At 52.7% G+C, this 22,374-nt stretch overlaps 1 protein-coding gene across 1 annotated transcript in view; it reads left to right on the forward strand.

The window, feature by feature from the left end:
* The first annotated feature begins 363 nt into the window (after positions 1 to 363).
* HS3ST4 (heparan sulfate-glucosamine 3-sulfotransferase 4) overlaps positions 364 to 22,374 on the forward strand; it is a 59,288-nt gene continuing 37,277 nt past the window's right edge. Inside the window, exon 1 of the mRNA XM_030481755.1 lies at positions 364 to 1,277. Within this exon, the coding sequence (XP_030337615.1) occupies positions 628 to 1,277 (650 nt within the window). The 5' untranslated portion in view covers positions 364 to 627. The remainder of the gene's footprint in view (positions 1,278 to 22,374) is intronic.

Here is a 22,374-nt window from a genome sequence, read left to right on the forward strand (position 1 = left end):
CCTGCCCGGGCCCGCACCCTCCCTGCGGCCGGGAGCGCTGGCAGGGGCGGACGTGGCACCGCGGGTGGGTCCTTGGGGCGGGCGAGGCGCGGGGTCTGTCCCGGCGAACCGGGGGGCAGCGAGGCTGCAGCGAGCCGGGGGTTGCCCGGCCCGGCCCTGCCCGGTGCCGCCCGCGGGGCCCTGCGCTCCCGGCCCCGCTCCCCGCCGCCACTGCCTCGGGTGCTGAACGGGCGCTGTCCGCGGTGCCGAACGGCCGCGCCGCGCGCTCCCCGCGCTCTCGGCGGCGGCGGGGGCGGGTCCTGCCCTCCCCTCCCCTTCCTCCCTCCCTCCTCTTCCTCCCCTCCCCGCGCCGGGAGCGCGCTCCCGCCTCCCACCCGGCACAAAGTTTAGCAGCAGGAACTCGGGCGGGAACAGTGCGGAGCCGGCGGCACCGGAGCGCAGCCGCGCTGAGCCCAGGCCGCCCCGGTGCCCGGCGGGGGCCGGCGGCGACCGTGCCATGCGGGGCTCCCCCCCCCCCACCGGCGGCGGCGGGGCGGGAGGGCAGCGGCGCCCCATGCGGCGGGGGCGGCCGGGCGGCGGCTGACACCATGTGCGCCCGGTGCCCGGGGCGAGGAGCGGGGAGCAGCCATGTCCCCCCCCGCCGCCCAGCCGGGGGTGCCGGGCGGGCGCGGCTCTAAGGTGCCCCCGGCGCGGAAGCTCCTCTGCATGTGCAGCCTCTCCCTCTGCCTCACCTACCTGTGCTACAGCCTCATGGGGGGCACCGGACCGGGCGCTCTGCGCTCCCCGGCCGCGCTCCCCGGCACGGCGGCCCCGCGCTCCCCGGCCACGCTCCCTGGCACGGCGCTTCCCGGGCCCCCGCGCTCCCCCGCCGGCTTCTTGGGAGGCTCCGTTGCTCCGGACCCCTCGGCGGCCCCGGCGCGGGCCGGCAACAGCAGCCGGGAAGGGGCGGCGGGGGCCTGGCCGCGGACGCCGCTGGCCCCCGGGGAGGTGATCACGGCGCAGAGTGGAGCCTTCGAGAGGGACCCGCAGGAGTCGAGCACCACGGACGAGGAGCTGAGCCGGGCTGGCAGCCCGGGGAGCCGCGGCGGCGGCGGCAGCAGCAGCACCACGCCGGACTACGGGGAGAAGCGGCTGCCGCAAGCCCTCATCATCGGGGTGAAGAAGGGGGGGACGCGGGCGCTGCTGGAGGCCATCCGGGCGCACCCCGACGTGCGCGCTGTGGGTACCGAGCCCCACTTCTTCGACAGGAACTACGAGAAGGGGCTGGAGTGGTACAGGTGAGGACGCGGGAACTGCGGGGCAGCGCGGGGCCGCCCGGGGCAGGGTGTGTATGTGCGGGGTGTCCGTGCGCGGGCGGTCCAGGGGGTCCCGCAGGGCCGGGAGTTCCCCGATTCTCCCCCAGGCTGGTCCCGATGGGTGGCTGGCGGTGGGGCCCGGACCATAGCGCGATGGGGCCCGGGACCGGTGTGTTGGGTCCCCGGGGACGCGGCGGGAGCGGAGCCGGGGCAGGCCGTGCCCTCGCCTGAGCGCGGTGGTGATTTGGAATGCGGCGTTCTCATGGGAGGGCAGAAAATATGCGGAAACATCTCTCTCCTTTAAGTGCCGCGCACTGAGCGCTCGGGCAGACCCTGGCAGTCCCACTGCACTCGGTGTAAACCGCGTCTAAATGGGTCAGTGATTAATAATTACTGAAATAAACAAGATCGTGAGTGGCTCGGTGACGGATGGTCAGGGCTCCTAGTGCAGGAGGATGCCTGCCTTTATACAAGCTGCAGGGCTCGCTTCACAAATAAGATTTACTCTTTTATTCAACAAGTTCCGCGTCAGAAAGTTTTTTGCCATTGTCAAGATCCGATATTACCCGTGAAGAAGCCTCTACATGTTGTTGTCTGACATAGGGCAATGTTTTAAGGGAATCTTTTGCTAAAAGCCCTGATTGTTAGAAAACAGCGGGCTGCAGTAATGAAGTGTTAAGTGCCTTGGCAGGTTTAGCAAATCAATGAACTGTGAGGGCCCCGGCTTTCTCTCTGGCTCTTTAAAAATCTCAAAGCTGAAAGGGAACGCAGGACATCAGTGGAACCTGCAAATTACCAGCAGTTTAGAGTTAAAAGCAACCCATACTAGTTTCTTTATAAGAAACAGTCTGTGGCTGGGCTGGTGAAGTTCTGTCTTTTTGCTGCGCTTAGTATGGTAGCTGCCCTGAAATGAAGGGAAAATAAATAGAGGCAGCAAGTTAGTTACTGCTTGGATTATCTGGTCACTCTTTACCAAATAGACTACACAGTCTTCATGTCAATGGCATTTAAATGTGAGGAACTCCAGGCAATTTTCTGTGGCAATTGTGGAAGCAAAATCTTCATAACAGTTATTTGCTGTAGCATCTGCTTGGCTCTGTTGAAATGCTGAGGGTTTTTTTTGGGGGGATTTCAACAAAGTGGACATCAACCCTGAGAGAGTGTGTTTGTCTCCAGGAGTGTGCTCAGTGTGCTGTACCAACATGGGGAAGAAATAAAGGACTGACTGTGCTGCTTGTTTTTATGTATATAATTTCAGACACAGTATCTTATTTCACTGAATTTTCTTGCAGGAAAGGTTTGCCTTGAAAAATAAGTATAGAAACTTGCTGGAACCGGCTAGAAAGTGGCATATAAAAAGGTTTGGGTTTATTTAACATAGGCAGAAGATCAAGCACTGAGTATGGCAAGCAGCTGCCTTTTCATCTTCTAAGTCATGCTACAAGGAAAGGGCTGGAGAGTGGGTGTAACTCCTCTTGTGGAGTGAAAGGCACACACAGGTTTTCGTTTGCAGACGCATTGTGAAATCTTTCCTCCCTGCAGCAGCAGCTCTGGGGTTTGTTCAGCTTGTTTCCAGCACGCGCGCTATGCTGCGCTGTGCTGGTGGAGGGCTGGGTCAGGGCTGGTCTGTGAAGGTCCGGGGCAGAGGAGGCTGGGGTGGATTTTCTGGCTGTGGGATAAATGGATTACGCTGCTGCATATCTGCTGTTGTGGCTTGAGGACTTGCCCTGGTTGTTTCACCTGAAGCCATCTCCACACCTGCCCAACCCCAGCAGCGTTTTCCTCTCTCCTTGCACAAGTCTGTCAGCCTCGCTGGGACATGACGCCAGGTCACACCACACCAGTGGCCACATCTCGGTGAGCGACAGGTTTCCCCTGGTGCCAGACCGGGACCGGGCTGCTGTCCTGGAGCAGGAGGTGAGCGTGCTTGGTGCTGTACAAATACAGCGGAGGGGGAAGGTGGCCATCCCTACTGGCAGCTCTTCCTTCCTGCCCTTCTGGAGCTCACCTGGTGGAGCTCACCCAAGGTGGTTGCTTGCAGCTGCAGCCCAGGAATGGTAATTGGAGATGTTTCTTATCCACAGAAATACCAATTTTCTTTAAGCAAAGAAGCAGTTCTTGAAGTGTTTATACCAGCATCTCCTTACAGCTACTTCTATCACTTGTTTATGTTTTGCATATAATACTTCTCTGTATGCCTCATAAACTGTTAGCTTTTAATGCTGTCAGGTTTTCCCTTATATAGCGAAATAAGGGAAGAGCAGGCCCTCAGAGTTCCTCGCTTTGTCATTCAGTCCTGAGGATGTCTTCTGCTCCAGCAGAGCTATAGGGAGGAGAAGCAGCTTCCCCAGCTTGGTTTCTCTGCCTGTAAAACAAAGACAGCACCCAAACACTACCATGTCTTCTCATGTGTCCCATGTTGTGTTCTGTGGGTTTGCTGTTGTGGGGCAATCAGCAATGAACCCAGTACCCGGGTCTGTGTAGGAGCAGTCGGTAGTCAGAGGCTGAAGTTGTGGTGCAAGCAAAGTCCCAGCACCAGATTTCCACAGCCTGTGCTGCTTTCCCAGTATCCTTTAGGGAAAGCTGTGCTCTGGCTCTGCAGTCAGGGTTTATGTAGGAATTAGTGACCCAAGGTCTTCCTGCGCATGTATTTATGCGAACTGGGCCAAAGGCTTGTTTCAGTTGGTTGGTGTTGTGCTGCCAGAATCATTTGTGTAATCGTAATTTGTGATTCTGCACATCCTGGTGTTGGGCTGTCTGAAGGACAAGTGCAATGATGCAGCTTTCTTTAAACTGCGCTTAATACCCCCATGTACATTAACTCTTGTTGATAAATTTCCTAACGTGCCTTTTTTTAATGCAGAATGTGAGCTGACTGCTGTTAAGCAGCATGCTAAAGGCTGAGTGGGAAGAGACTTTTAACCTTTCCTTCTGTTAGCAGAGTGGCAATGCTTCTCTCTGGTGTGTTAACGGCATATCTTCATCTCTCTTTCAAGTTGGGGACACAGATACCTGGCAGCAAATATTGTCTTTGGTGATGAACTTTGCTGACTTCATCCCTTACACTGTGCCAGAATGTGGTCCCACAGTGGATGAAGGTTGTGGCCAGAGGCTGGTATCTGCCTTTCCTTTGGAAGTTGATGGCGGCTCTTTCACCCGCTGGTTCCTTCTAAACCACGGGATAAGCTGTCCTTCCCTGCAGGAATTGCAGCTGATTTCCAGGCAGTGCCTGAGCATCCTCCTGCTCCCTTGTGTGCCCAGGGCAGCTCTGGGTGCCCACCTACCCCGGGCACAGGGTGACCCCACACACAGCCAGGCTGGGCCAGAGCCTTTTGCACAGGGACATGCTCTCTTGAGTGTGATGCTTATGCCTCAGTGGGCATGTCCCATGCCATGAGCTCTGCCCCGAGCTATCCTGCAGTTGGAAATGAATTGAGAGCTCTTTTTAGGAGAGCAACAAGGACAGCAGAATGATGGGGAGACCTGGAGGTCTCTGAGCACTGAAGGAATTAAGTTTATATCTGCGAATACGAAAAGTGGCCAGTGCCTCAGACCTCAGCACTTCAGCACCTCCAGAGCTCTCTGAGCGGGACAGCCCAATGCTCCGAGTCCACTGCTCCCAGCCACAGGCTCAGCACCGTGAGGTGGTTCAGTGCTGTCCACGCTTTCAAGGCCTTCTTGACATCCTGTGGTTAGCAGAAAACTGGAGATTTGTAACAGTATTTTGAAAACAAATTTGTGGTTTTAACAAAAACATGATCCCCACAATGCAAAGAGAGCATCTGATAGTGGTGGACTTGAATTATGGAGCTTTAACGCTCACTGATTTGAGGATTATTCCAAATAATCAGGAGTTAAATTCTACGTGTACCTGCACATTGCTTTACTCCTTGCTTCCCTGTCGGTGGAGCTTTCACAGAGAAGCTGCAGCAATGTCTGTAATGAGACCACGTTCCTCTTGCTCTGCCCTAGGCCTCCGCACGTTAAGCACTTACTCGGGGGCATAGCTTTCTGCATGGAGCAGCCCCAACGCAGGCGCTGCAGGGAGCAGTCACCATGACAGGCAATGAAGTGGTTTGCATGTCTAATGCTGTGTTTGCCGCCTGTCTGGGTTTTTTGGAGCGTTCTCCCTTACAGTCAGGCCTGTGTGTTGTGCTGTGAGCTGCTGCCCTCATGCAAATCATGAATAACACCGTGACAGGGAGCTCTTCTCCCGGTAACAAACACGTGCTCTCGAGCCAGCGGTTCCAAGGAGCAGCTGGCTGTGGCTGCGGAGCCAACGCTCGCCCTTGTATCCCTGTGGGCACTAAACTCACCCGTGTTGGGAAGTGGCTGTCACGCACCGTTACGGCTGCGATGGGGTCAGGTCCTCCTGCACTGCCCTGGAGGGCTGCACCGTGGCTGATCCTGCTCATGGCTCTTGCCGTGTCTGAGGATGTGTACTGAGACCCCCCTGCAGCATCCCTTAACAGCTGTTGGACAGCAGCAGCTTGGGGCCATTTCAGCCGCGGTCCCACACGGTGTGACCCTCGCTGTGAGCAGTAATTGTGTGGCTGGGTAGTGCCTGTGCCTCTGATCTGCTCGGGGTATTCAGAAAATCAAACCCCTTCCATCAGGCTGTGAGGCTGTGCTGATGGGCACTACAGAACACCTGCAGTGGATGGATAGATCAGGGTTTGCTGCTAATGAGTGGCACCGCTGCTGAAGGCTGGTAACTGCTGTATTTCTCTGCAAAAGGCCTTTCCAGTGTACTGTGCCCTCTGCACTCCTGGTAACTTAGGGAAAGTGTATTGATTTTTTTTCTGGGACCTGCTGTGAGTTGGCTTTTGCTGAAATGTAGTGACTCAGCTGCCCTCTCTCCTCTGGATCCAATGCATCAGGATTAATCTGGGTTGAAGACTGTACGAGCATTTCCATGTAACATAGCTCTTTCAATACCTAGTCCCCTTGTCCCTGTCCTAAACCTTTAAGTCTGGGTTAGATCCTCCGTGTGTGCTGGTTTTCCTAGCCCAAATCTTCCATGCAGAGCACACACACACCTGCAGCACTGGCCTTCCACTGGTGTTGGGGTCTGGCTCCCAGGGAGGCTGGTGCAAGGTCGGGGCTGACCTGGGTCCCAGGTTGGACGCTGTGGCAGGGGCCAGGCTTTTGGCTAGGCAGTCCCTGCGTTCCACCCATCTAGGGGCTGGAGAGAGGCCATTCCAGCATCAAGTGTGGATTTGTTTCCATATCCAGAGCTAAAGGAGTGAATCCACTGTGTGCCAGAGCTGGGGGTCTCCTGGCCCTGTGTGCCGGGCCGGTGGAGCCCACTCTGCTCCTTGCTGGGCAGCAGACTTCTCCCAGCCTTTGTGCTCGGTTTCAGCTCAGGGGATGGGCTGCAGGAGTGATTCAGGCCTGTTTGCAGTGTTTTATCACCTGATGATGGTTACCCACAGGCTACTTGACTGTAGCCATGGGAATGGCAGCTGCTCGCAGCGCCCGCAGCCCCTCCATGCTGTGCCTGCTCTTCTTGCAAAGAGAGTGAGAAGTGCGAGGGTCCGAAGTGCCCCGAGTGCCACAGAGCTGCTCACTGCTTCCGCCGCTGTGTAAAGCGCTTGCAGGCGGGTGTGTAGTGCAGGGGGAGGCAGCGGGATGGGGATCTCCATGGCCATGTCCCACCACTGCACCCTCTAGGTCCTGCCCTGCTATGATCAGCAGGGTTGTGAACCCGGGGCTCAGAAAACCAGCCGAGGTTGGCGGAGACGCTCTCCCAATAACTTTCAGAGCATCCTTGGAGGATGTAGGGAACCGCCATATGTCACCAGGCTTGAAATAGTCCACTGTGTTTTTAAGAACGCTTTCTGTAGGATTTTGCTCAATAATCCACTAAACAAACACCGCAGTGCTTTGCTACTAATGGTTTAAGTGTTATTTGTAGTGTCAAAGTTTGTGAGCTTCGCTCTGTGTGTGAGTGCAGCATCCCTCAAGCATGTAGATGCTACAGAAACCCTGAAATAGGCCTGAGGAAAAACAGCTCCCTTGGAAAAGAGAAAGGCGAAGGGTCAGTTGGTTGCGTTCCTGGGTTTAACTGATGAGCCTGACCCTGCTCGGTTCCTAATTTAGTGAGGCTCCTTCTGCCCTGCTCAAAGCCCAGACTAGCAAAGGAGGAACAACAGGTTCTCAAAGGAAGTTATGGACAAAGGCTTTTGATTTTTCAAAGTGAAAATTCCAGCACAAATTGGTGACACCGTGTATCAAGAGAGGTCAGAGTCTTTTGCTTTTCATGGATTTCTCTTGCCTCTTGTTGTCATGGGGACTTCTTTTCCCTGAGTCTTTATATCATGCACTTCAGCAGAAATTTTATTGCTTTGGGGGCTGGAGAGGCTCATGTGGGACATTTCTCACTGCTCATGGTGCAATACACACAGGTAATTTCTTTCAAATGATTTTTGCTTGAAGTGGTTTCAATGAATTGCGAAGGGTGCAAGTATGAATGGATGGCTGTGATGTTTGTACAGGGTTCAGGTGAGGAACATGCACTGTCAAACTTTCCAGAGCATTAAGTGTGGTTATTATAATTTCACTGTGGTATGTATGTAGGCAGCAGTCCATTTTATCCTGTTTGTTCACTTTTTAAAGTGATACTTAGGATTTGAGGTGGTTTGGATTAGTTTCCCTCCCTTCTAAAAAGTTTAAAAGAAAATCCTAAGTTATAGGAGTATTTTCTAAGCAGTAATTTCTCGCTGTGATTGAGCAAAGGCACAGGCCTCCCTGCGGGAGCAGCTTCTCACACCTCTACTGCACAGGTAATGGGGCTTTGCACTGCTTCAGGGGGTTACTGGTGCGTGGTCGGGGTCCTGTCCCCCCCAACTCGAGTTGAGCATCGCCCAGAGCCCCACGTGTTCAAGGCCAGGTTGGACACAGGGGCTTGGAGCAACCTGCGCGAGTGGAAGGTGTCCCTGCCCGTGGCAGGGGGTTGGGGCTGGATGAGCCTTAAGGTCCGTTCCAATCCAAACCACCCTGTGGTTCTGTGCCAGAGACCTCCTTCCCACACAGTCCCTGCCTGGCCCTCTGTTTGCTCATTCAGGCAGCTGCTGTTTCCAAGCTGAGGGAGAGTGTTTAAAAGCCAGTTGTTTGAAAGCTGTGGAAAGGATTCATATTTATGGAGGGGAAAAAAAAAAAAGGGAAGAAAAAAATAAACCAAAACAACTTCAAAAACCCTCCAACGTGTTTTTTCAAATCTCCCATTTGCATCCCCAGAGTCAACACACCAATTTAGTAAATGTTGCAAGGCACACTATTTTCCCCCTTGTCATATTATACATCCAAGCATCAAGGATGGATCATAAACTTGCTCTTTATGGCTTTAACATTTCAATTGCTAGTCACATTTTATGTAAATGAAGGTATTTACCTTGACAAGCTCTCCTGTGAAGTACAGTACTTCTTTAAAGAATTTATTTGGCAATATAAACAGGCCAAATGCTGAGGGTGGATGCAAAATTCACAATTGATTTTTACAGCTAAGTAATGTAGGATCCTCCCAAAATATACCCGGGGTTGTCTGCTCCAATCTTGTCAGTGCCTTGGAGAAACTGAGGCAGCGGGACCGGGGGAATGGAAATAGAATAGCAAAGGGATATCAGTTATAGCCACAGACCTACTAAACAGAACTAGCTTTGGGTAAAAATAACTCCAGCTGCCAGACTTTATTTTGTATTACTGAGATTGCTGTAACACATTTCAAGCCAAAATCTGATTTCCATTCCCTCCAGAGCCAGGCTGGAGTGGACGTGGCCCCCTCCTTTATTAGCAGGTAATCATTTTGGATCTGAGCAGAGCAACCTTGCTCTGGTAGCCTGAATTTGCAGCTATCCTTTGTTTTAGAGCATATTTCCTTTCATCTTGCATTGAGATGGGCACAGTAATATAATATACTTTCTATTAGTGTTCATACACATCTGCAAATAACTTTATTTCAGCCTCAGCTCTGCCCTTTCTGTATTTGTTCTTGATGGACGTTGATATAATTAAGCTGAGCAGTGAGTGTGCTTGTGGAAAGCCAACGTCAGCGTTGGGACTGTGTTCAATTCACATTTGGATTCCACTGCCAGCACGAGCTGTCATTGCCCAGCCAGGGGACAGACAAAGCCACGGGACCTGTGCGAGGCCAACTGCGAGGGGGCACCAGCCACAGAGGCTTTGGGGCTCCCTCGGGTCCCCAGGGGGCTCAGCTGCTGCCCCCCCATCCCCATGGCCCCCAAAGGGTTTCCTGGCTCACCTGTGGGTGCGAGGAGCTGCACGCCTCGGGCAGGTCATTAACTGGGTATTACTGGGCTCCAGCCCTGTTTGTTGTGTCCAGAGCGTTTACTTGTGAGATCCTGGTGGCAGCCCATGGATGCTGGAGCCTTTGCTGCTGGAGGGCTTTAATTGGCCTTTGGTTCATCCCTGCTTGGTCTGTCCCCTGGGGAGCATGAGCATTGATCCCATTGCTGCTCACCTGCACCGTCAGCACTCGCACCTCTGAGCTCATTTCTAGGCTGTTTATTTGAACCGTGTTAATCCCAAGCGACCAACCACCACCTCTGCTGCTCCGTGGGGCCAGGGGCCAGCACCAGGTGATATGTGGGGGACAGAGGTACCCCAGAAATGGGCTCTACTTTTTTTACCTGGGCTGCTATGATCATACAGGAAGGCAAATAGCTGCAGATATCTCCTGTGATTGCTGGTGTGTCCATGTGCGTGTGTCCATGGGGAGCTGGGCCTGATGGGACAGACAGTGGGGGCTGAGGGGAGCCTTGGCACCGTGGGCAGAGCCCCCACGCCTCCCTCATCAGGGGCAGAGAGCCTGGTCCGCAGTGAGATGGGGCTCTGGCCCTTTCTCGCGTTTGCTGCTTGGGATGCTCTTCTGCCTGCGCCTCAGCATGGGAGGGGGGTTGTCAGGGCTGCTGCACATGCCTGGATCAGGAACAATAACAGTTCCTTACTCCGCTCAAAATCCTCCAGAACCGCCCCCTCCCCCCCCCCCAAAAAAAAAATCAAAGCACTCTGGAAAATGCCTGAGGCAGTAACTTCATTGGTAAACTAAAGCACTGAGAATTTCTTAGACCCAGCAAATCATAATGCAATTTCCTATGCAAAAAGGGTTTATCTCTATCTAAATATTATTCTGCATCGTTACTCATTGTAGGGAAGCTATTGCTCTCCTAGGTTAACTGATTGAACTTTGGAAATAAAGCTGCAAGCTTATCATACAGACGAGAGCTTGACTTTTATTGCTCCTAAATTGTAGTGATATTGTTAGATGTGAGTAAATGTATACTCCATTAGAAAATATTAAAGTTTGATACTACTTTAGAATTAAGAAGATTAAAAGAAGCATTTCTGCAGTCTAGCCCACCATGAAATTGGAATCTATTTGGTATGTAAAACATGCAATACAAATAGCCCAACAATTAATGGCAAAGAAGAGCTGGGATGGATTTAAGGCTCAAACTACCCTGGAGTTCTCGAGGCTGGAGTGGCAGCAGGGGAAATGTGTTATCAGATCACTACAGGCTTTTCTGCTAGAGCCACTGCTGATGAAGTTACACCAAAATGTTTTACCCTGTTCCCACATAATACTCTGAAACACTCTCCTCTTGGGATGGGGCTGTCTCTGGGGGAGACCATCCACATCTCTGTCATGGACTGGTTCATTTGGAGAATCTGAACAGAAATTCCTCAGCCATTTTTTGCTGTAGGCAATGGTGGGAAAGTGCCTTCCCCTTGCCGGCGTGTGGAAGGAGCTTGTTTATTAATGCTTGAGTTCAAAGCTGCTGACTGCAGTTGGGGTAATGCATTCAGGAGCCGGGTCCCCGCCATGGACGCAGAGCCTCCTGCCGCCCGGCCGCATCCCCCTGCGGCAGCCGCTTCCCGGCGCCGCTCCCCCCCCGTGCCCCCTATTAACTTCTGCTAATGCTCGGAGCGCATCGAGGCGGAGGAGAGCCTCAAGCCCTTTGCTGTCCCCAAGGGTGAGGATGTGGGATGCTGGCACAGGGGCTCCGCAGAGAGGTGGATTTCATCTTGCGTCTCTGTCCTCCTGTAAGCCGAGGGGTTGCTAAGCCCCGAGTTACCCTAATGTGGGGTGTGCAGTGCTCCACAGCAGCAGGGGTGGGGGGACCTGAGACCAGAGCTGGGCTTTGGGTTTTTCTAGGGGAAAGAAGTAGATTGCAGTACCACAGGCTATTTGTGATGCCTTTGGGGTGCAGATTCAGGGCCTGCAGCCGTGGCGGTGCCACCGAATGAATGTTGTGTGAACCTTCAGAGCATAAATTGCATTTCTAATCCAGTTTTTCTCCCAGAGAACCCCCTTGCACCTCATGTAATTTTGTATGTTTGTGCTCTGTGCTTAAACCTACAGTGCAGAATATGTAACTCCTTCATTAATGGGAGTTACGTCCTTGGTGTTTCTTGCTGGATGACTTAGTATTGTAATGAAGAACGTGAATGCTGTCTTAATTAAAATGCAACCTCCTACATTAATATATACGTTGCCACTGAAAATTAAGGTTCACTGGAAGCAGTGAGTTTAAAAGCTTGTGGCAGATTTAACTGGCAGTATGTGCAATGGGAAGCGATGGGATTCGGAGCGCCCCAGCTCTGCAGCCGAGCCATGCAGGACTGCGTGCACAGGGATGGGGATCTCAGCTGCCTTCACAGCCTTGATCCTGCAGGAGCTGCCTGTCTCTGGCTGGCAGCAGAACTGTCCTGAGGTGCCCGCTGCCCTCGAATGTGGCTCTGCAGGGCTGCTGCCCACCCGCTGGCAGGACACAGGCAGGATACAGGCAGGACACAGGCAGGGTGCAGGCAGTGTGGGCACTGTACCCTGCCCATCCTCGCCCTGCACTGAGCTGTGGCTGGGAATTGCCCCAGCCACAGTGCTCACTCTGGGCTGGTTTGTTTTACCAGGGAGGTGCAAAGCAGCTTTAATGAACCAGAGAATTTGTTCCATAATATTGCTTAAAAAATATATATTGTAAATGCAAACACTGCCAAGTCCTTCTCCGCGAGCACGGTGCATGCATCGCCGTTGGCAGTATTATCAGTTATGAAGATATTTTGCATTCAAGGATTTGCAGTTTCTGGGTCCATGAATATTCAGGCTCCAGTTCGCCCTTTCTGTCTGTGCACTGCACCGATCCCTTCTTTTCCTCAATCCTTTGTTTTTTTCCAGTGGATTCAATTAGTTCTATTTGCTGCTTTAGCAATAAAACAATTCCCTCTGTGGTATTAAAATTAGTTCCTTTCATTATTTCATTTGGCTTCTTGCTCTATGTTGGAGGAAGGGGAGGGGGCTCTGCTCATCCTCTGCCCTGCTCCGCAGGGGCGGGCTGCCAAGCCAGAGACACACAGAATGTACTCGGGGCAGCATTAAGGGTTAATGAAGTGCATTACTTGCTAGTGCAGAGGTGCAGGATCCTCACTGACGGAGCTGTTCTCAGAGCCACAGGTAGCATTTGACTGATCCTAAAGACTTCCAATAGGACTTTGGCACCCCAATCACTGAGCTGGCCTTGAATGTGCCAGGCTTCTGAAGAGGTTCAAGGAGTTGGGTTAGATCGGTGCAGAGCCTTTGCATCAGCTGTTGGTAATGAAATGCAGAGGCTGAGCATTGAGAGTACTGGGTTTAGCTGAGGCACAAGTTAATCTGAAAACATTGATTTAAACCCAGCAGATCAGCTCATGGAAACGGCATGGGCAGTGCCTGGTGTGTGGCATCGGGCTGGAGCTGGTCAAAGGTCCTGGTCCTGTTTTCTCCCAAAGCAGATCCCAGCGTGGTGTGAGGAAAGCATACAGGCATCATGAGAGCCGAATAACAGTGATTATGTGGGCAGGGTATACAAATAATTACATGTAATGCCAGAGCCGTCTCGTCAATCTGCTCTTGGAGTGCCCTTTCGGGGGGCTGAGATGGCGTCAGGTAGCCATGTACTGCTAACAGACCCATAAATCATTCTTGTTTCACACTGTGCTAAACACAAATCATATTAGTTACAACACCGAAGAGCATCTACGTAGAGAGAAGAGAAAGGCAAGGTAGAAAGAGGAAACTAGATTTAAATCTAATTGCTTTTCCGTGTATGTTTGGCTGGGACATGGTGCACGCTGCATGGGCAGAGGTGGGAGCCTCAAAAGGCCGACACGGGTGTTAAGGGTGGATGAGAGGAGACGTGGCTTTGTGAATTCAAATTATGGGTTTTTTTTAAATTACTTTTCCTCCTCTTTCTGTGTCTGGGGAAGGTTAAAACAGTTGTGCTGGTTCCAATTCCTTTTTCATTACGAGATTAAATCTAGACCCAAAAGAGAATTTCCAGGCTGGTGGAGTGGCTGTGACCCCCCGGGGCTGACAAGTGCCTGAGCTTTGGGAGAAAGAGGTTTGTGCTTTTTCCTTTTCCCATGACAAAGACCTGAGTCCTGCTGCAGCAGCTCACCTGCTGTCTCCACGAAATCTGGGATGGGAGGGGATGGGATGGGATGGGTGACTGCTGGTCCTGTCCCGGGAAACTCTTCACCAGGGGAATCAGTCAGTAACAGCAAGTTTCAGTGGGACAGAGTGAAGGAGCTTAAAAAGGAAATATGTCTATCTGGCAAGGAAAACCGTTTTAAAAGGAAGAAAAATTAGAGTGTACAGGAGGGTAAGTAGGACCGCAAAGTCAAGTAATTAATCACACCGGTTGTAACTTGGAAAGGAAATAAACGTGATAAAAGGATTTGTCTGAGTAGATTACAGACAAATTAGAAAAAAAAAGGAGGGGTCATCATGGTCTTGGGAATTGTACTCCTCAGAAATCTTCAATCATCCTCACAATCAATTCTGCATTTCCTTAATAGCGGTGTGAGACACGCCTTGCTCCGCATTGTCCTAGATTAACCACTAACTGCAGCCCATACATTAAATGAGGTATTGAATATTTGTCTCTCAACAATACACTTGGAAATTGTTTATTTCCTTACCAGGCCGTCTGCAGTGCATCTGGGTACTGTAACCTAACAGTGCAGTGCATCGGGGCACTGTAACCTAGCAGTGCAGTGCATCGGGGTATTGTAACCTAGCAGTGCAGTGCATCAGGGTACTGTAAGATAACAGTGCAGTGCATCGGGGCACTGTAACCTAGCAGTGCAGTGCAGACGGGCAGTACCTGCACTCAACACCTGCCACCAGTACCCAGGACCCACGATTACAGGAGCTGCTTTCTCCTAAACCGATTGTTTGTTTCTGGAGACAATTACACCGAGTTTATTATACATCGTATGTTTCTCTGCAACAAACGATCTGCTTTATGGGTTTTCCTAGTAAAATACCAAGTTGCTATGCTCACTAATATGATTCAATTGTATTGTGTTATCTGACCTTTAAGGAACTTGCAATCTATAATAACATGGTTCTACAGCCGATCCACTAGTAAAAAGCCTCAGCTTCTGGGAAATTCAGTCTGCAAATAAGTGGAGCTCAGGTATGAAAGGAATAACAAGGCACTTTAACCCCTTGGCTGCCTGCCTGCCTGGTGTGGTTTTGCCGTCCCTGTGGTGAGGTGCTGTGAGGATGTGTGTGCAGAAGGAGGCTGGGAGCATGGCACAGTGGATCCCATCCTGGAGCACCCAGAGCTGGCGTCCCTTGTCCCTCTCCCTGAGGTGTGGGGTCACAGAAGGGATGTGGATGGGATACAGGGGGGACCCGCTCTCTCGGCTTTGCTGAGGGCGGGTTGCCCGTGCCCCAGTCCAGCACATGGTGCTTGGCAGTGGTGCAGGCTGGGCATTGCTGCACTCCTGTACAGTGGCACGGAAATGATGAACACTGGGCTCCTTCCAGCCGCCCACCGCTCCCGTCTGTCCGCTCGCTCCGGGCACGCTGCCACGCGCGGGAGCATCATTGAGCTCCGCTGCAGAGCAGGGAGCCCATGCACGGCCCCTCTCCCTGCGCTGGCACAGGGGTTCTGTCACCACCAGTGACGCCAGGACCCCGAGTGCTGGCTATGGGCTGCTGCTGGAGAGCGTGGCACAGCCTGGCCTCCAGCCCTCTCTGCTCCCCTCCTCATTTGCTGGGGCTCTGCGGGGACACAGTACTGCAGCCAGTTGACCCCATGGCACAGTGGAAGCTCAGGAGCCACATCACCACATGCCCACATCATTCCTTAGCCCAGGCTGTTGTTCTCCTGTCTGGAATTTATCCACAAGGTACTTAGAAGAGGTCTGCAGGTTGTGGTCTCGGCCAAGGCTGGAGTGACCCCTGGCTCGTAGGTCAAATAGCCCAGTCCCCCTGGGAAGGGATTTGCCATTCACCAGCTCATGCTGCTGGTCCATCTCTGCATCACCCCTGCCATGACCAGGGGCACCTGAGGGCCCCCAGGGCACAGCACTGCCGGCGGCGAGGCCTGATGGGGACAGAGGAGTCCCCAGGCAGTGTCTTCTCTGCCCAGCAGACAGCCACGGGGTCTCCATCCCGTGGGGTCTCCATCCCTGCTCTGTTTGAATGCGTTTCCAGCCCACTAATCACTTTCTAAGCATCCCAATTGCTTCCGTCCGCCCTCCCTCCATGGCAGTAATGCTTGTCCTAACAGGCATTGGAGTGATTTTATTTAGCTGAGTGAAAGATGGGGATAGTGGGAATGTGTTAGACCCAGGGAATTGGCAAGAGACTGGGAACTTGAACAGAGAAAGAGCTACCTCAGAAGTTTTTAACGATCCCTTTCTCGGAGGCTGGAGGACAGCCTGTGCCTAGCTCTAGGTGTTGGGGTTTTAAGAAAGTTTTCTCAGCCTGCTGCATTGACTTTTGGCAGAGATCTCTGTGAAACAACTTTTCCACCAAGGAACAGGAGATCAGAGAACCGTTCCTTTTAACGCTCGAGTGTGCACGAACTTGCAGGGATATTGTTTGAGGCTCTGCTCACCTTGTTAAAGGTCACCTTTTGATCCCATCAAATACCCTCTTTACTTGGAGATAAGATTTAAAAATGAAAGACGAAAGAGAAAGAGCTTAAGAAAGAAGGAGAACCTGGAAGTTCGCTGAGCACGCCCGCGCCTGGCTTGTGGCAGGGGAGAGATTAAAGCAAGCACTGGTACAGCCAGGGAATGGCCATGTAGGGTGGGAATGGAGCAGGAATGGGGCAGCTGGGGCATCTCCAGGGCTGCGGGGCAGCCCCATGGCATGGCTGGGGCTGGGAGCACTGACTGTCCCATGTCGCTGGTGCTCCCCTGCCCCGTCCTACAGAGCCTGTCACTGCCACCGCCGCGGTGCGAAGGAAGCGGTGCCAGGCCAAGGTCGCGGCTGAGGTCAATAAATAATACATGACAATTAATCTTAGAAACCTGCAGTTCGGGGGAGAAGGGCGAGGACACTGCGGATCCTGCGCCGGGCTGGCAGGCGTGCCTTGGCTCCGTGTCAGCCCAGGCAAGGCAACAAAACACAAGCCTCTGCCGGGATGCTGTGAGAGGGTCGGTGGCGAGTCACTTGGCAAGGCTGGCACACCCCCGGTGCCAGTGGAGCCAGGTGCCACTGTGTCCCCTGGTGTGCTGGGAGGCGGGTGGCTGGTCCCTGCTCCCCACAGGGTGCTTTGCTGGGTTCCAGGATGCCATCCATGGGAGCCACGCAACCTTCCCACAGCCTTCCTGCATTCCAGCTAGCCGTGAGCCCTGTGTGCTGGCGGGGTTCAGCAATTGTTTGCTTTTTACAATCAATTCCCATTTGAGATGTTTTAATATGTATAACTGTCTCCTTGAGACTACAGCATTCAGCAGGTGGTAACACTCAAAGCTTTTTTTTTTAATCTGTAGTAAGGATTTACAAAGGAAACCTTGACTTTTAGATTGATTTTTAAATAAGCATATATTTAGCTGTTAGTGCTTGAAGTACATATTGGATTATATTCTTCTGCAAACAGAATATTCTAATTGATCTTGCTAATAAATAATGAAAGCCAGCCCTGCTACATATAATTCAAGGTTACACTGCATTTGTACCAGCAGCACTGGGGAGTTTTTTAATGCTTAAAAGATTATTTCTTTTAAAAAGGGAAAAATCGGGGGGGGGGGGGGGGAGAGACTAAGTGCTGAGCTTTTCTCTAGATTTTCCTTTTGTTATTTTCTAAAATGTAATTAGCAAGTGTCACCGTTGGAGACCCTGATATCCATATAGAACTGAACTTGAAAGCTTTCCCTCTCCCTGCAGCCGCCCTCTTGAGAGCGGCTCAGCCCCGCTGCCCGGCTGGTGGGTACAGAGAGCAGCGGTGAGTCTGCAGAGCTGTGGGGAGGAGGGCTCTGGGCACTGCTGGAACGTGGCACCAGCTGCAGAATCAATTTTGATGTTCAGCCTCGTATCGACCAGTGCAGTGATGGGTCACTTGGCTGTGGTGGGAGCAGCTCCAAGGAGCCACCACGCTGGGATGGGCACTGTGTGCCCAAGGGATGTGGAGCTGCTGGGGCTGGGGCTGAGGTCTGGTACCACACTGGGAGCCCGTGTTCTCTGTGGGGACCAGGCTGCGGGCTGGGAGCCAGGCAGCCGGTGCTGTGCACGGCACGCAGCCGGTGCAGCCCAGTGCATCACATCATGACCAGGGGTAGCTCTGGGGGTAGGTGGTGACTTGGGCATAGCCACAGCTCCTGACACTGGTGCAGAACATCCTTTGTCAGCATGAGCCCTGCTGCAGACACGTTCTGGCACATCTGGAGCCCACTCTTAGTGCCATGTCCCCAGGGCCCAGCAGTGGTGGGCTGATGGGGACAGAGGCCATGCAGAGCTTGGGGAGCTGAGGTATTACAGTTTGCAAATGTGGTGCAGGTTCTCAGCGTGTAAAGCAGGCATTAATCACTAAGTGACATTGCAATTACCATACAGGATAGGGCATTTATTTGGCATTTAACTTGTAATTAGGGGAAATAACTATTTCTTCCCCGTGCTAAGAAAGAGCAAGTTGCAAATGGGCAGATTTGACCTGGTGAGTTTATGCAGCTCAGCTGCATTGGCTTTGCCACAGGGCAAAGAGCTGTTTTGTCCAGCTGAGGTGAAGTCTGCTATTAAAGCTGACATTCGTAGCAGTCATCCCTGCTCTGTACAAAAAGCCTCTCTCCTGCTGGAGTGATGGCAGTGGCTGAGCAGTGGGGAGGGCAGGACGCCTGGCAAGTGGTTATTGTGGGGCAGGTCGCTGAGCCCAGTACGCTGTCTTTGGCCACAGGCAGGTGCCCAGGGACACAGGAGAGGGCATCCTTGTATGTATAAGGTGTTGCTCCCTAATATATGGGGTATTTCTCCCTAATAATCTCAAATATCCTCAGCCCAAGGATTAGGACAGAGGCCAGCTTGGCACACAGTACAGGGCAGTGTGCAGCTGGGTGGCTTAATCCTTTGCTTCCTGATGGCTGCTGGAGGAAGGGAATGATCTATGGGGACAGGGCAGCCATCCCAGCTGGGGTGCTGTGGTGCAGAAGGCTGTATTCAGTTCCGCCCCTTTGAGACCAGCAAAGCTCATTTCTGAGCAAAACCCTATATATCTTGTGGCCGGACCTGCTGCTCTGCTCACTGTTGGGGACAGGGCAGCAATCTGTGTTTGACTCTCTTGCTGCCATCCTGCTGCCCGCTGCAAGAAGCCATTCTTCTGTAGGGCCAGGAGTGGTGCCCAGGGATGAGCCAACGCAGGTCTATACGCGAGAGGAGATGTTGCTATCTTCCTTTTCCTGTAGGCAGCTGGCAGCCACTCTCCCCACCAGCTGGAGTGACGATCAGCCAGCAAATACTAAAGAGCTGCTGACATCTCATGGGAAACTCACTTTAAAATATTTTATTTAGGTGAATGTCTGTGAGTTTTTCTGCTTCTCCCTTCTTGTTCCATACCACAGAGAACAGCGCCTGGAATGCAGGTTGGATGGGATTTTGTGGCTCTTGGTGGGGAGAGGTCAGGGATGCAGAGCTGAGTGCAGAGAGCATCTTGGACCTGTGCGGTACCTCCTACCTCTGCAAGGCTGCCTAATGCCCAGCGCATGATGTGGAGCTGGGAACAGCCCATGTGTTGCTGCAGGGCCCACGGGCTGCTCAGGGTGGGTGCCCCACGCAGGAGCAGAGGGATGGACACAGCAGGACAGCCAGGAGAAGGCTCTGCTGCCTCTGGGCAGGACAGAGAGCTGCAGCCAGTGGCTGTTTATTAGCAAAACTACTCCTCACGTCTTTGCCTGATGTTTGTTCTCGGAAGTCATGATGAATATGGATGAGGGTGCGCAGGGAGTAGGGTGGTTAATGAGAGTGGAGTCCTGGGAGCGGGAACTCCTGGGCTGTAATCACACCCTGGGGAGGGAGCTGGTCCCGTGGGAGCTGTGAGATGTCCCGGGTCGTGTGCGCTGCCTCTGCGCTGCCACGCAGCGGGGCCCGGGGCTGCCTTCCCCTCCTCTCCACAGCTCTAATTGTACCTGCCTCGCAGGCAGTGTGCGAGCCTGAGTTAATTAACGCTCATAAAGCCGCTCGGCACCCTTGGAGAAGAGCAAAGTGTCATCGCTGCTGCTATGATTTGCAGGCAATGCAATTAGTTTAATTTCAGGAGGTTCCCAGCCAGGCAGCCCTTCCCGCAGCCGCTGTCCCTGCCTGTGCATGCTCGCGGGGAGCCGGCTTGCGCTGTCTGCCAGGGAGGAGACAGCAGCACTCAGTGTCTGCTCCTACCACCACCTCTTCCCCCCTGTGCCCTCCCTGGTTCTTGAATCATCCCCAGTTGTCACCCTTTTGTCCCATTAATGGCCTGATGTCATCGTGGCCTGTGGCTCTGGTCACAGCAGCCACCAGTGATGTCATGAACAGATGAAGAGTAAAAGCCACCTCACTTATCCTCAGCTGTTTACCTCTATGTGAGCTCTGGGGATGCCAGTCCCTGTTCTCCAGCTGCAGAAGGGTCTGGATGACACCCTTGTACCACAGCCCAAGTTGCTGGGAGCGCGGATGAAGGATGTGAATCCAAACTGGCCTCTGCTCCGGGCACAGTGTTCTTTTTCCATGCTACCCCTGCATTGTGGGGACCAAAGAGTTCCCAGTGCTGCTTTGCAGCAGCCCCAGCCAGCACCGCATGTTTGCAGGATGGGGCGGGTTGGGGATGTCCATGTGGGGTGTGTGTGTATTTATATATGTGTATGTATGTAGGTGTATGTGTGTGTATGTATACATTTAATAGGTAAGAAACCTGAGGACCATCCGTTCCAGCTTTTGGGGACACTAAAGGCCATTTCTGGCATATGCTGAGGCTGTAGGTAACAAACCACTGCGGGCTCAGTGATTCCCCTCCATAGCCCTATGCTGTGGTCCTGCTCCATGCTGGCTCTGATACCCCATGATCTGGGTCCTGTGCAGCCCCCAGCCCCAAGGCAGGGGCTCAGGCCCTTCACAGGCAGCCTGGAATAATTGGATTGCTTGGTCCTCTCCGGGCTGCCCAGGGAAGAATGCCTGGCCTTTCCCTTTGTGGCCCATCTCTTCACAAACCTGTCCTTTGTTACTGGCTCTTTTTTCCTCCCAAGACATGAAAACTGGGGCCTGTCGTCTTTCCCTCTACCTTTTCAATATATGAAGATGTCAGGGAGCTTGATTAGCTGCTTAAGAGACCTGCCATTACCTTTTTCCTCCTCCAATTCTTGAAATCATTTCATAGGGATCCAATTTTCTCTTTCATATTCACTCCTGCAAACAGATTTGAAAAACTCTTTGTTAGTTGAAATAGTCTCTGAAATGTGCTGCTGTATTTCTTTTTGCTATTCTAATTAGCCTTTTAACTCAGTGCTGCTTGTATTTATAGATGGCTAATCCTCCCTCTTCAATCCTCCTCCTCCATAGCAGAACATTTCCACTGTTTAAAAGCCGTTTGCTCTTTCCTGTTTTCTGTTTCCCAGTTCCTCTGCTGTTGCTGTTTAAACGCTCCAGCTCTTGACTGAGCTTCCTGATCAGACGCAGGGTCCCCTTTGCTGCGGCACCTCTCCCTGAGCGAGATTCAGCTCCAGGCTGGCACAAGCCTTTGAGCAGCTGCCTCGCTTCTCTCCTTCAGGATTATTTCAAGACCGCCTGTTTTAGCTGTTCAGCTCCTACCACCGGCTCCTGCAGCAACAGGCGACCCAGGGTGGGCATGGACCAGCTCTGGTGCCCTCGCACCTTCCCGCTGTGCGCAGGAGCCTCTTGCCCATTGTTGGCAGCCGTGGTCTCACATCCTGCTGCTCTCCGGGGCTGTGCAGGCTGTGACCATCCAGAGCAGCACCTTGCTCTGAGCATCTCGGGTTCCTCCAACTCAGAACAGCTTCAGCGTCTGTGTGTAACCAGATTTGTGTCCTCATCCATCATCCTAATTAAATCCTAGTTTAAAATATGTTTTTACTTTTTGATGCTTTTATGTACTTAGGAGCTGGGCTGAAGTGCTCTGCTGTAGTTTTTCAGTAAGCCCTTCAGCTTAGTGCTGGGGACCACGCTGTGGTTTCCCAGGGTGGGGGGGTGTAAATATGCACTTATCCCCCAAAGCCGGTGGGAGAGTTCCCCATAAGAGCCCTTTTTGCTGTGCGCCTCTAACCCTTGACTGAAGAGCAATTCCTCTGCTAATGCTTTAGCTCTGCATTTATGAAGCTTAAGATAACTCAGAGCTCTTCTGGAGAAATGCCAAATTCTAGCATAAACTATCAAAATGTCTTGTATGGTGCAAAGCTTTATCTGTAGGCTGGAGATGTAGGGCTTTCCCTTTATGTGGCCCTCCTGCCAGAGCTTTTCATAGCGTGGTTTCAAAGAGCAAATATGCAGGAGATCTGCTGGCTTAGCGCAATTCCTAAATGCAGATAAGGCTTACAGCCCTTGCGCCAGGTAGGAAGATTCCAGTGACAGCTAAATGTGCTCGATTGTGCAAATCCCTGGCTGTGGCAAGGAGAGATGGGGAGCACAGGCAGATGGTCTGGCACAGAACACGCACTGGGAGCCTGCAGAAGCGCACTTCCTATAAGGCGTCCTGATTGCTTGGTGGCAGAGTCCTTTATAGGCATGGAGGTGAGGGTAACAAATCCCAGCTCCCAGACCCACCGTGGAAGGGTCCCACCATGATAGGTCCCTGCTTTCATATATCCC

The sequence above is a fragment of the Strigops habroptila genome, chromosome 4 (assembly GCF_004027225.2).
Source record: "Strigops habroptila isolate Jane chromosome 4, bStrHab1.2.pri, whole genome shotgun sequence".
Classification (NCBI taxonomy): domain Eukaryota; kingdom Metazoa; phylum Chordata; class Aves; order Psittaciformes; family Psittacidae; genus Strigops; species Strigops habroptila.